General features: G+C 37.4%; 1 protein-coding gene across 2 annotated transcripts; it reads right to left on the reverse strand.

Moving 5' to 3' along the window:
* Positions 1 to 1,011: 1,011 nt before the first annotated feature.
* Positions 1,012 to 12,120, reverse strand: TL29 (ascorbate peroxidase 4). Of its 2 annotated transcripts, XM_077388616.1 has the most exons (11): positions 11,952 to 12,120; positions 11,465 to 11,560; positions 10,997 to 11,081; positions 10,823 to 10,857; positions 10,596 to 10,661; positions 10,425 to 10,465; positions 10,155 to 10,285; positions 4,165 to 4,271; positions 3,220 to 3,357; positions 2,719 to 2,853; positions 1,012 to 1,386 (listed from the first exon to the last, which is right to left on the reverse strand). In XM_077388616.1, exons 1-11 carry the CDS (start codon positions 12,045 to 12,047, stop codon positions 1,276 to 1,278), a joined length of 1,041 nt encoding a protein of 346 aa, XP_077244731.1. In that variant the 5' UTR covers positions 12,048 to 12,120; the 3' UTR covers positions 1,012 to 1,275. The 2 variants fall into 2 exon arrangements, with proteins under 2 accessions (XP_077244731.1, XP_077244732.1); XM_077388617.1 differs by lacking the exon at positions 11,952 to 12,120 and having other exon boundaries at positions 10,997 to 11,098.
* Positions 12,121 to 12,559: the final 439 nt, after the last annotated feature.

Consider the following 12,559-nt stretch of genomic DNA (forward strand, 5'->3'; position numbering starts at 1 on the left):
CTAAATAAATCATACCCCCTTGTTTCATAAATACAGCCCTCTGTATTTAGTGTTAACTGGATTCACAGTGGCGCAGACGACTGGACGGTCTTAACTTTTTTACTTCTAATGATCTCCTATTCAAATCATGATCAGCTTCCAAAAAATGAAGAAAATCAGTATTAATTTAATTTTTGCTTAATAATCATGGGATTTTCTATGTACTGTGCAGTCACATATCCCATTTTTCAACAGATTTTGTCTTATTCATTTAATTCATCTGATGTGGCTGCACTCATGCAACAATCATTCCGCGAAATGCCTTCTGCGATGGTCCCTAGCAATTCCCATCTTTAATTTTACCGTTTTAGTTTTAAGTATTAAAGATTGGAGGAATGCTAGATTCACACGTGCCCTTGCAAAAAAAAGAAAAAAGAAAAAAGGGGGGGGCAGGGGGCGCCCCCGTTGTTCAAATCCCATTTTAAAATAACATAATATATGGAGAGAGGAACGCTAAGAAATGCTAAATTGTAGGGTGCCCTTACAAAAACCCAGCCCCAAGGGCGCCCCATTCCATTCAATCAAACCAACTGTACTCATTTATCATTCCTTTGATTTTGTCCTTTTCAGTGCCCTTATAAATGCATTTCGGTGAGGTGGATCCAATGAGACTCCCCCGAGGGGCACCCTTCACTTCGAAATCCTCACATATATCCTACAGGGGGGGGGATCATCCCCCATAAAAAATCTACCAAAAAAACCATTTATTATCCAAGAAAAAACTTCCATCTCCCTTTGTAGGCTGGCTTTTGCACGTGAGAACAGCCACAGATGCTTACTTTTTGGCTGATTTTGTCTTACTCATTTAATTCATCTGAGGTGGCTGTGCTCACATGCAAAAGCTAGCCGCGAAATGGCTTTCCAACAAATTGGCTAGCAAATCCCAGTTTTTTATATGTAGAATCTGGATATAAAGTTACCATGATGTCTACTTGATTAGAACCCAATACAATGAATTTAAATCATCAATCATAAGAACTAATCAGGTAATATAATTGTAATAATATTAAAAGATCCGAGATATTTGGAAATTGCATTATTTTAGAACTATGGCTACCAGTCAAGTCTGATTTTACCCCTAACAAGTAATTCATTGAGACTCAATAATAACTCACGAACCAAAGAAGTTCAGAGAAAAAGCCTCTATGAACTGATAAGCTCCTAAGAAAATTGAGAGATCAATCGCGAGAAAATTTGGGAATTCCAAGCTTCTTCCATCCAGTATTTATATGTTCTCTATAATTTCAGTTTGCTGAAATCGACTTTTGGTCTGGCATATGTATAGGCCTCGTAATTTATTTGTTGCCCCAACAAACTCATCTTTGTGAGGGTGGCGATCAGATCAACCTGAAAAAAAAAGAGAAACAACAAAACAATGCTAAGTGTAAATAATCATATATTTGCAACTTATCCAGAAGAGTAAAATTAGAAATGAAATTGCCATAAACCAGAGAAGTAAATTTGAATTTTGGAGGCAGCACCCATGATAAATGAATGAGTCAAACGGGCTACGAATATCCATTGGGCATAAAACCAACATGCGATTAGTGAGACTATGCTATGATAGTTTAGCAGATCAATCAGTACCCAATATCCACTGTAAGGAGCTCTGCATGATGAACAGTCCAAAAGAACTGCTTCAAAGCTGTTCTTCTTCATTTGGCTCCATTTCTTTGAACGTAAAATGGGCGTAAAACATTTTTGGGAGTAAAATTTGTTTTACGCCCATTTTAAGTTGAAAGAAATGGTACCGACTGAAAAATATGACAGAGAAATCAAATAGACAAGTTTACATTGGCTTCTTAAATTGAGGCCAGATGTTAAGGTTTCAACTTTCATGGCCCCATTATAAGGCTACATCGAAGTAACATCTGTATTTTTGGCCAAAAAAATCTAACCAAATCAATCTTCAATTATTGATATGCATTTGGAAAATCATAAAGAAGCTAAAAGAATGCAACCAGGCCCAGTACAATTATTTATTGGATGCTGTCAAAATTAGTCCTTCTTTGCAAATAAGATGTTAAATTAATCTTATTTGCATATAGGACATTAAGGTCTCTTTGGAAGCCATTAACTATAACATCTCTAAGACTGTTACAAACATTAGTTTCAAAAAAATAATATAACCATGTGCATATAAGATTCTATGCAAATAGAGGTACGGAGACTCAAATGAGGCAGAGATCATAGTTCCTTTAGGGGTTGAGGATTATTGGCATTGGCCCCTTATATAACCTGATTGTAGAAGGCGACTCCTTACACGTGATCAGATGGCTGAAGGGAGATTTGCACACTGGATTGATGAGATCCAAGACAGGGTAGCGGGATCATCCATCTCTTATCACTATGTTAAAAGAGATGCTAATTCTGGGGTAGATAGGCTAGCTAGAGCATGGGTTTCTGGTGAGAGGCTAGAGATCTTTGACTTTCTCCCCTTAAGGCTTCTTTCTAATTCTTGCCAGTTCAAAAAAAAAAGATTCTATGCAAATAGAGGGAAGAAAGAATTTGAAGCCTTGTAACCCTGCAAGCATTTTTTTCTAATTGGTGCTCAATATTTCTTGGGATGAAAGTTTAGGCACAGTTCGAACATTTGGTCATTAGAATCAATGAAAAGGAGCGGTATGAAAATTCAGATTTCTTTTGGTGAAAAAAATAAGTTACACCTATAATTCTCACCTCATAGTCAGTCTGGGACACGCTTTCTCTGCTACGTTGATATTTCTGAACCCATGGAAAAACATCTGGATCCGACGCCAATAAACTCTCAGTTGCAGATTGATCAGGACCCAAAAATGCAGACATGACCGCCAGCTGCATAATAATCGGTAACTCCATGATCCTTAATCACAGGGCCTAGTAACTTTAAAAAAAATATCTTTCAACTTATCAACCATCTGCTAGCTACTCGAAATATTTCTCATTGAATTTAATTGCACATAAAGTAGAGTTATTTCATCACATGGAACGTTTGTTACATGGGAAATTTAAAATATAAATTGCTCTAATGACATGGAAAGGGAAATCATATCCACATACTCCTTGTCTAATTAGCTACGCAGTAATGGTACAAATCACAAATAGCTATCGAAACTGAATCAGAAAAGTGTTTAGTAATGTGTCATTATCAAAACAAGAATTTAGATATCATTTCCCTATTGAAAGTGATAAATGAAATACCTGCCGGGGACCAAAACCAATCTCAGTGAATTTATCTTTCATTTCCTGAACAGATGCTTTCTCCCACTGTGGTATCCTCCCCTCTGGGTCTGGCTCCTGAGAATCCGTTCGACCAAAATTTCTATCGAACAGTCCCCACTATCCAAATGAAAACACCATAAATTAACTCGATGCACCATCAGTTTTATTGATTGAAAGGCGGTAAAAAAAAGAGCAAATCAAACCATGCTGATGATCTTGGTTCACAGACACATACATAAATAGTTGATTTGTCTCCAAGTCCTATGTTCAAATTTAACTAATCTCTAACATTTTGAGTTTTCTTTCTAGAAATCTATGTTTGACAACCTACGATTGCATCTAACATAAACATACAATTGCCTATGTATGTCAACGGGCATTTTTCTCCTGATTGTAAACTAATACTACATGATAAGAATGGTGATTCATTGTATCATTGCCATGTATGACTAGAGAATCCATCAATTGACTGTCGTAAATAGGTCTCGAGTAAATTATCTTGCACTAGGACTAAGGCCAGCCAGCAGAAATAATCAACATTTAGAATAAGACACATTGTTATCATATATTTCTTCTAAAAAACTATTTTCCCATATAGGCCTGGGTTATTTGAGGTCTTTAGTTTTAGCTGCACTATTCAAGAACTTTATAAGAAGTCACCATTTTTCAAATCTTGTGAGAATATCACCACATTAAAACAATTATATATCAGATACTCCATGGCAAATCAAGATTATATTGGCATGTTCATGTTATCATGGGCATTGTAGTTAGAGTTGGGAGTATTTGGTGATTTTCTGACAGATTATTTGAAGAATGTGTTTGCCTTCAGCATTATTTAAATCTATAACATAATCAACTGACAGAGACCATAAGGTTGGGTGCTTGGTGCACATTTTAAGAGGCAAAGATTGTGGAATAGACCTGCCCAGTTGAGCCATAAGCAGTATACAGTATGCTCCCCTTCTCTTCATTTCCACCGCATTTGCGGATTGCAGAAGCCAGGAAGGTATTTTTCAGAGCAGATTGTGCTGCATTGCAGAAAGAAACTTCATTGTCGGTAATAACAACATGAAAAAGATGTACTTACATCATACTGTTCCCTAATGAAGTGAAACTAGTATACCCAAAGAAATAAATTGCAATTGGATCCAAAGACACTAAAAATCCAAGGATATTGGCAAAATTCCAGAATGAGATCAAACCAAAATCAATCATTTGGTTCAATTTTCAATGGAGCCTCACCAATACTTTAAAGAGAAAAATATCTAATAAAAGTTTATTATGATTTCATTTGAAATAATCAAATATCTGATCACATACCTTGCCAGGGTTATAAATTTCGTTTCGTTTCGTCCGAAATGGACGAAACATTTGGTAACGAAATCCTCAAAATTTCGTTTCGTCCGAAATTTCAGTCAATTTCGGTCATTTCGTTCGAAATTTCGGATTTCGTCCGAAATTGCCTATAACAGCTAGTTTGACGTTTTTTGCAGAAATTACATCAATGCCCCTGTAACGGCTCTTTTGAGTTTTTGACCATTTTGGCCTCCAAATGTAACCGTTTATAGCTGTTGGGAAGGGTATTTTAGTCATTTTTACTTGCACAAACAATAAAAAACTCTATAAATAGCCTTTGCCCTACCTTCTTCTCCTCCACCTTCACATAAGTGATTCTCCTTCTCTTTTCTACTTTCACTTACACTATCTATTCTAATAAATTTCCTACAAGTCTACACTCTTCTTCAGCTCAATCCAAGTCCATTTTGGAGCAAAGGGAAGGCCTACCTTCAACTTACAACTACAAGAACTATTCCCTAAGGCTTGCAAATTACAAGTTACACTACAAATTTCAAGTGAAGGCTTACAGGTTACACTACAAATTTCAAGTGAGGGAAGGCTAATATTATCTTATTCTCTTCAAATCAAGTTCAACCTCAAGGTTCTCTTTATTTCTTTCCATTTCCTTTCTTTTATTTCTTACTTCATTTGTCCCCTTCTACTTCATTTTTTTGTAATTTGTTTCAATTTTCTTTCTTCTAATTCATTTTCCCCCTTCTTCTACTTCATTTCAGAATGAGTGGGTCGGGCTCGGGACCTTCTGCAGGAGCATCCTCTATTGGTTCGACACCCGCTAGATCGGATGACCCGGCATGGGCTTACGGTACATTGGTTCCGGGTCAAAAAAATAAAGTAACTTGCATATTCTATGGCAAAGTCATATCAAGTGAAGGTATAACCCGATTGAAAGAACATTTAGCGGCTGTTTCTGATGAAGTAGCATCATGCAAAAAAGTGACTGAAGATGTAAAATATCGAATGAAGCAACTTTTAGATCCAAAGAGAAAAGAAAGGGCTAGGATGAGCCTATCCAGAGCAGAGGTTCGAGGTTTTTATGGCACACCAGACGAAGAAGAAGAGCAGGATGAAGAAGACATTGGCTCACCATTGCCTCAACGAAGAGGTAAGGAAGTTCTTGTAGAACCGAGTGGTACAAAAAGGAAGAAAAAGGGAATCACAGGAGGGATCAGGAATTTCTTTGCACCACGAACAACCCCTGGAGCCCAGCCAACCATTAAAAGTGCTTTGGCTACCAAAGAAACAGTGGATCGAGCAGACATGGCGGTTGGCATGCTTTGCTACGATGCCAATCTCCCTTTCAACGTTGCCAATTCACATTTCTGGCAACCTATGTTTGATGCTGTGAATGCGGTGGGTTCGGGTTATAAGGCACCTACTTATCATGCTTTAAGGGGTTCCATTTTGAAGAATACAGTGGATGAGGTAAACAACTACTTAGAGGAGATTAAGATGTCATGGAGATACATTGGCTGTAGCATTATGGCAGATGGATGGATAGACACCAAACAACGTTTCCTAATCAACTTTTTAGTGTACTGCCCTAAATGAGTCATATTCCTCAAATCCGTTGATGCATCTGGCATAGTGAAGAATGCCGATGAATTATACAATATCTTTGAAAAGATTGTCGGAGAGGTGAATCCGGAGTATGTGGTGCAATTTGTAACTGACAGTGAGCCAAGTTACAAAGCTGCTGGGAAAAGACTAGAAGCCGCGTTTGGTACATTCTTCTGGACTCCGTGCGTAGCCCATTGCTTAGATCTCATCTTGGAGCATCTGTGCAAACCGACTGTATTTCCTGACATAGCAACCACAATTGAGAGGGCTCGGACGATTACAAAGTTCATCTACAACCATGGAAGCCTCTTGAATTTGATGAGGAAGAAGTTCACAGGTGAGAAGGAGTTGTGCCGCCTTGCTGCAACCAGATTTGCTACAAATTTCATTAGCATACAAAGTCTGGTGTTGAATCGGTAAGCACTTCAGCAGATGTTTGTGTCTGATGAGTATAGTACTAGTAGGTTTGTCCAACACCCACTGAGTGAAGGGGTAGTTAGTACTGTGTTGGATAAATCTTTTTGGGACCAATGCAAGTACATTCTAAACATCAGCGAGCCTTTAGTGAGAGTGCTGCATTTGGTAGATCGGCAGGACAAACCGGCGATGGGTTACCTATATGAGGCCATGGATAGGGCCAAAGAGAACATCAAGGAGAGGTTGAAGAGAAAATCAGATTACATGCCCATCTGGAGGATCATCGACCAAAGATGGGATAGGCAACTCCACAGTCCCCTCCATGCAGCAGGATATTTTCTTAACCTTGCTCTCTTTTGCACTCCTACCTTCTCTAGGCACAGTGAAGTAACCAGCGGCTTGTTGGCATGCATCACTCGACTGGTACCTGATGAAGCTACAGAAGACCTCATCACCAATCAGATTGAGGATTATCGAGAGGCTAAGGGTATGTTTGGAATGAAGCTTGCAATCCTCAACCGAACGAAGTTGGGACCAGGTATATTTGAGTTGTTTGTTTAATTAAGTATAATACATTTTAACTTTCAGTTTCTCAACAAATAATGTTTTACTATTTGTTACTTTACAGTTGCATGGTGGAATCAATTCGGAGGTGACGTGGAAGAATTACAGACCTTTGCGATCAGAATCCTCAGTCAGACCTGCAGTGCAACTGGGTGTGAAAGGAATTGGAGCACCTTCGAACACATTCACTCTGCAAAGAGAAATAGGTTGGAGCACCAGAGATTGGATGACTTGGTGTTTGTCCATTACAATTTTAAGTTTCGACAAAGGTATACAACGTAATATAATGTTTTCAACTCTCACCTCATCACTTTAAGCTTTTAAGTTTAACCTTTGACATTAAACTTAATGTTTTCCTTTTCAGGGACTTGTTGAGGAAATCGTCTACCACTAGTGACCCTTTGAGCATAGACCATCTGGATGTCATGATGGATTGGGTTGCAGAAGAAGAAGATGTCATATTCACGCCGGAAGACATTGGGTGGGAAAATCTTGAAGCACCTACTGCTGTGGTTGGGGTCGGGGACGACGACGACGACTTTCTCATGCCTCTTGAAGAAGATGTCCCTACTGGTGGTCCAGGTGGTGATGACGGCGGTGACGACGACGACGACGAAGAAGACATTGAGTATGATCATCGGGGTTATGATGACTGAGAGTTGTTGCTACTAGCTATTTTCTATGTTTCACTTTCATGTATCTATTTTTTTTTATGTTTTTCTATGTATCAGACTATCAGTTGGACTTGTGCAAGACTTTATGTGTTTAAGTAATGAATATGCCTTTTGGGACACATATTTTGGACTATTTATTAGTTTTTCATCATTTTCTATTATTTTTTATTTTTTTGGATTTTTCTCATATTTTTTAATATTTTTTTTGTGTGACCGAAAAGTTTCGACCGAAATGACCGAAATCCCACCAAAATTTCGTTTCGATGGCCAAAACGAAATGGCAACCGAAACAGAATTTACAACTATGTACCTTGCTAAAAAGCAGTGATTTTATTTTCTGTTACCGGGATAATAAATTTACATTTATGAATTAATAAATAGTCTTGGAAAGATGACACAGATATTTGAATGTCTAACCCATATTTGATTTTCAAGGTTCCAATGGAGATGATTCCAGATTGCAGATGTTGGTCCTAGGTATTACTACAGTGTAATCATAACACCATGGAAAATGTAAGCTATGCGGTTTCTTGTAATTTGCATGTTTTCAGCTGGGAATTCAATTACAACCCCAATATGTGAAATGCCGGACTCGTGTTGATCCTAAGGAAAGTGAAAAATGATCTGCGGAATAATTTAAACTTATCAAGACAAGGCAAGCATCAGAGTTAATTGAGTGAAAGGTCTGATCATTGTCTAATGATCTAATTAGTATGCAATTATGCATCAGGCAAACCTGTTGAAAAAAAAGAAAAAAGAAATCTTCTAGTTGAATTGAACAAAGAGTTAACAAGCACTAAAGAACAGTACAGTTAAGCATCTTAGAATTGAGAATGTAAAGATATTGAGAATAGTCATGATAGAGCTTTACAGAGTAGTGGTGGTACTGGTGGAGTCAGGTCATGGGCATTATTAAGACCAAAATTCTAGGTGACGATAGAAAATCACAGAAAAGACCACATGGGCACCGTTTAAAGCAATAGGAAGCATAAATATTTTCTTGATATCTAAAAGTAGAATATTTCTAGAGGAAAATCAAGAAACAAAAGCAAGAGAGGTTCAAACATGGTGGTCACAGTGGACCTCATGCATATGCACAAGAGAATGTTCAAGGATGAGATAGTCCAACTAAAGGAACTGACAAAAGGGTAAGAAGTGTATATAAAATAAGGTAATCATTTGAGCTTACAAGAATGTAACTCAATCCAAAAACATATTAATTTGATAGAATAGAGGAATCATCCCCACATCTTCCACAATACAATATTTATTCTCTCCTCAATGACTTATCGTAGAAGGTTATTAGTAGGCATTCACATGTTTTGTGACTGTGACGAGGTACTCGGTAGGAAGACACCAGTGAAACTCCAGTCAAAGATTGTCATGGAGAACAGCATTCATTATGTCCCTCTAATTTAAGTACATCAGTTTAGTGGTAACAAGAGAAACCATTTCCTGAGTGTCACCATCCTTGCTTTTGGAGCAAACTTGCTTGGTAGTCTATTTCTATCACTGATTTCACCCTATTCCATCAACATTAAAAGTCCCATTACATAAATTGAAAATTCCAAGTCTGGATTCTATTATAGACGTAATAATAAAATGCACATCAGTACATTTAATCTCAAATAGAGTTTTTGACTGCAAGTTCACTATATACACATGGACTATGGTTCTTATGCATCTTTCATGGTATTTTGATATTCTTTAATAGAAGTTGCATGGTCAGTGTGCACTTTGATAGGGGACTTGGTGATCAATACATTATCAGCAAATTCTAACTTCCAATGTTTTCTAATTGATGATACCATTCCAAGATTTTTGGCACCACGTTCATTTCAAATATGCAGCTCAATTGGTCCCATAATTGCCAGAGTGGGAAGTGAGTGCGAGAAGCTATGAGGGAAGCGACAGAGTAAGAAATGAGAAAATGCGGCAAGCTAAAAGATATATAAAGAAAGTAAAGAGAAAATGTGTGGATAGTGTCATTGAAAGTAAACATGAAATATGTAAGAAGCCACATTGGAAGCAAATAAAAAGTGTATAGAAAGAGTAGTGCTAAACTATGTTAGGGAGGAAACATTAATGTAGGTAAGGATTACACCCAGTAAAGAAGACTTTAAGTATGATTGCTCCCAATGTTATCATATCATCATGTACTGTTAACTTTATATGGAGAGTCTTGAATGAATATAAGGAATGTGAACATATTTATCATGAATACATATGTGAATCTTGTGACCATGTACCCTGACAAGAATACTTCACCTTGACTGGTTCTTAAAAAAACATGTATACTGTTATAAAAACATATTCATCTCCAGCACAATTACATCTTACCAGCATATTGGATGAGATCAGCAAATGAAAGAGGGCCGGCCTTGGAGTATGAATCAATTTCCTTTTTCGCTTCCTCCAAAAGACTCAAAGCTGCTGAAAGCCCACTATTTTCTGGTCTGCTTATCTCAGAGCTTCACAAAATAATGGGACACAAAGCGCAAGAAACTTGATCAGGTTAATGCTGAGCTTAAAAAACAGGATGGTACCCAGAATGGACCAGCAGCTTTAGAACTCCAAAGTCTCAAAAAGGTAGGACAGTTTAAAAAGTACCTGAACCGGATCGATCCATTCGGGCCCCCAGATTTTGTAGCCTACAAACTTATTCACAAACAATCAGGGGTTTACTTGATTGATTATATCAACCTCAAAACAAACAGGAATGAAGCAATGGGTACTTCATTAATTGGCAAAAAGTTCCAACCAGAAAAGTTTAGGTCTGACCTTGTCATAAGTCGTAGCATCATTCAGTGCTAGCATTAGTATGGAAGGGATGAGCTCTGGTTGTCCCTATAACACACACTAAGGAAATTCTTATGGCCAATACTATAAAATATACAACGAGATCAATAAAATCTTGGAAGTCCGGTCCAAAATGTTCAAGAAAGTTAAAGATCCATGGTATAAGCTGCGTTACGATATTCATCAGAGAGGAAAGCACTAAAGCTTACCTTTATAGCTGTGGATAAGGTTCCTTTAATGTTTGCTGCGAAAAATAATTCAAATTATCATGTCACCATAGGGAGCTTGATAATAAATTTTTCTTATGCAGTTCACTGATTGTAAAATCCCCTCTGGGAGAAACTCAGTTAAATGAACTTGAGAAGAGTTTCTTCAAAACTTACACAAAAAGTCAGAACGTTGTCTTCTCTGTATCAAATCAGCAGCATTGGCTACTTCTATAAAAGATCCTGAGCTAGCCATCATTTCCTAAGGAGGGATAACAACTGGCAGAAACTCATCATCACATCATTCTAATTCACGAAATATTAAAATAAAAGTAAAATCTTAACATAGGTTTTCTGCAAAAATTCTGCATATACATACTAGTATAAAAAGAATTACTAAACACAAAGGTAGACAATGAGACATTAACAACGCAAATACTCGAGGCACATACAGCAGTTGCTGGTGTCTGTTTGGGATGTTCTTGTCTATGATCAAGTATAGTAGGGAGCATGGTGACAATTCATATGATAATGAGTAAAATAACAGCTTTAGTTAAGGTAAATAGGAAAACATAATTTAAGAAAACTTGGCTTTGTTCTGTTAGGAATTGAATTGAATAGAACAAGAAATCGAGAAACACATACCATTCCAATCATAGTGCCAAAGCATGTCAGAACGTCCCTTCGATGAAACTGAACTTCTTCAGGAACTGAACCCTTCATTTTACAACAAATGCTTCCCTGGTTTTCAATAACCAGATGCTAAATTGTCATTTTTCAGTCAAATGTGCATTGTATAAAAAAATCGTCACCCTCATTTCAGGATATAAGCATAAAAAAAGGACACTATTTCCTGAACAAGATTATCTACTCTTTCTTTCTCTTCTAAATTAACAGACAATGCCAATGTACAGGGAATTGATGAGAAAACTAAAAAACAGTGTGGGGAAAAAAAGGCAAGCATAAAAGGAGAGCATTGGCAAATGACCCAGATGGGTTGGTGTCTGAACAGCATTTGAGATATGAAAATGGTATCAAATTCTAGTAAAACACATGGCTACTAAAAAGTAAGCTCTCTTATAAATGAAAGAGAAAAACTGAGAAACAAAAAAATGATGGTAAAAATATTTACACTGATGTATTTGGGTGTTGGTCTGAGAGATGACTGAGGAGGAGTGGGAAGCAGAGAAGGGAGGGTTGATAGAAAGGAGAGTGTATTGAGGGCCATTTTCAAACCCTCAGATTTCTCTTTCTTTCTTTCTCTGTCTTTTAATAAAAGAAAAAAATTGAACGATGCATGGAAATGAAATGAGAGCGTGAAATGTATCCACAAAATCTCAATAAGAGCATTATCCAATTGGATAAATGCTATTTTTCTATTGGTGGAGCACAAACGTTTTAAGAAAAAAACTTAAAAAGAAATCTCTGGAATGTGCAACCAAACGCTCCTTCGAAAAGGAAAAATGATGTCATTTTACTTTGGGTGGCAACCAAACGGACCCCTATTGATTATTACGGAGAAGGGTGGATGGGGATTGGGAACCATCGCGATCCACCCAATTGATGTGGTCTTCCTCCCACAAAGGGATAGGTGTGTGATTAGGACCATTGATTTAGTGGACCTAATATTAGTCCCCTAAATCATAAGATTAGAGCCAACAAAAACCAACTACTTCTCCTGACAAAATCCTAAGGGAGATGATATTTTCACTCTCTCTGGCAGTATCCATTCGCCCCCCT

Source organism: Tasmannia lanceolata, unplaced genomic scaffold (genome assembly GCF_043159265.1).
Source record: "Tasmannia lanceolata isolate RefF3 unplaced genomic scaffold, GAP_Taslan_0.1 ptg000008l, whole genome shotgun sequence".
In the NCBI taxonomy this organism is placed as follows: domain Eukaryota; kingdom Viridiplantae; phylum Streptophyta; class Magnoliopsida; order Canellales; family Winteraceae; genus Tasmannia; species Tasmannia lanceolata.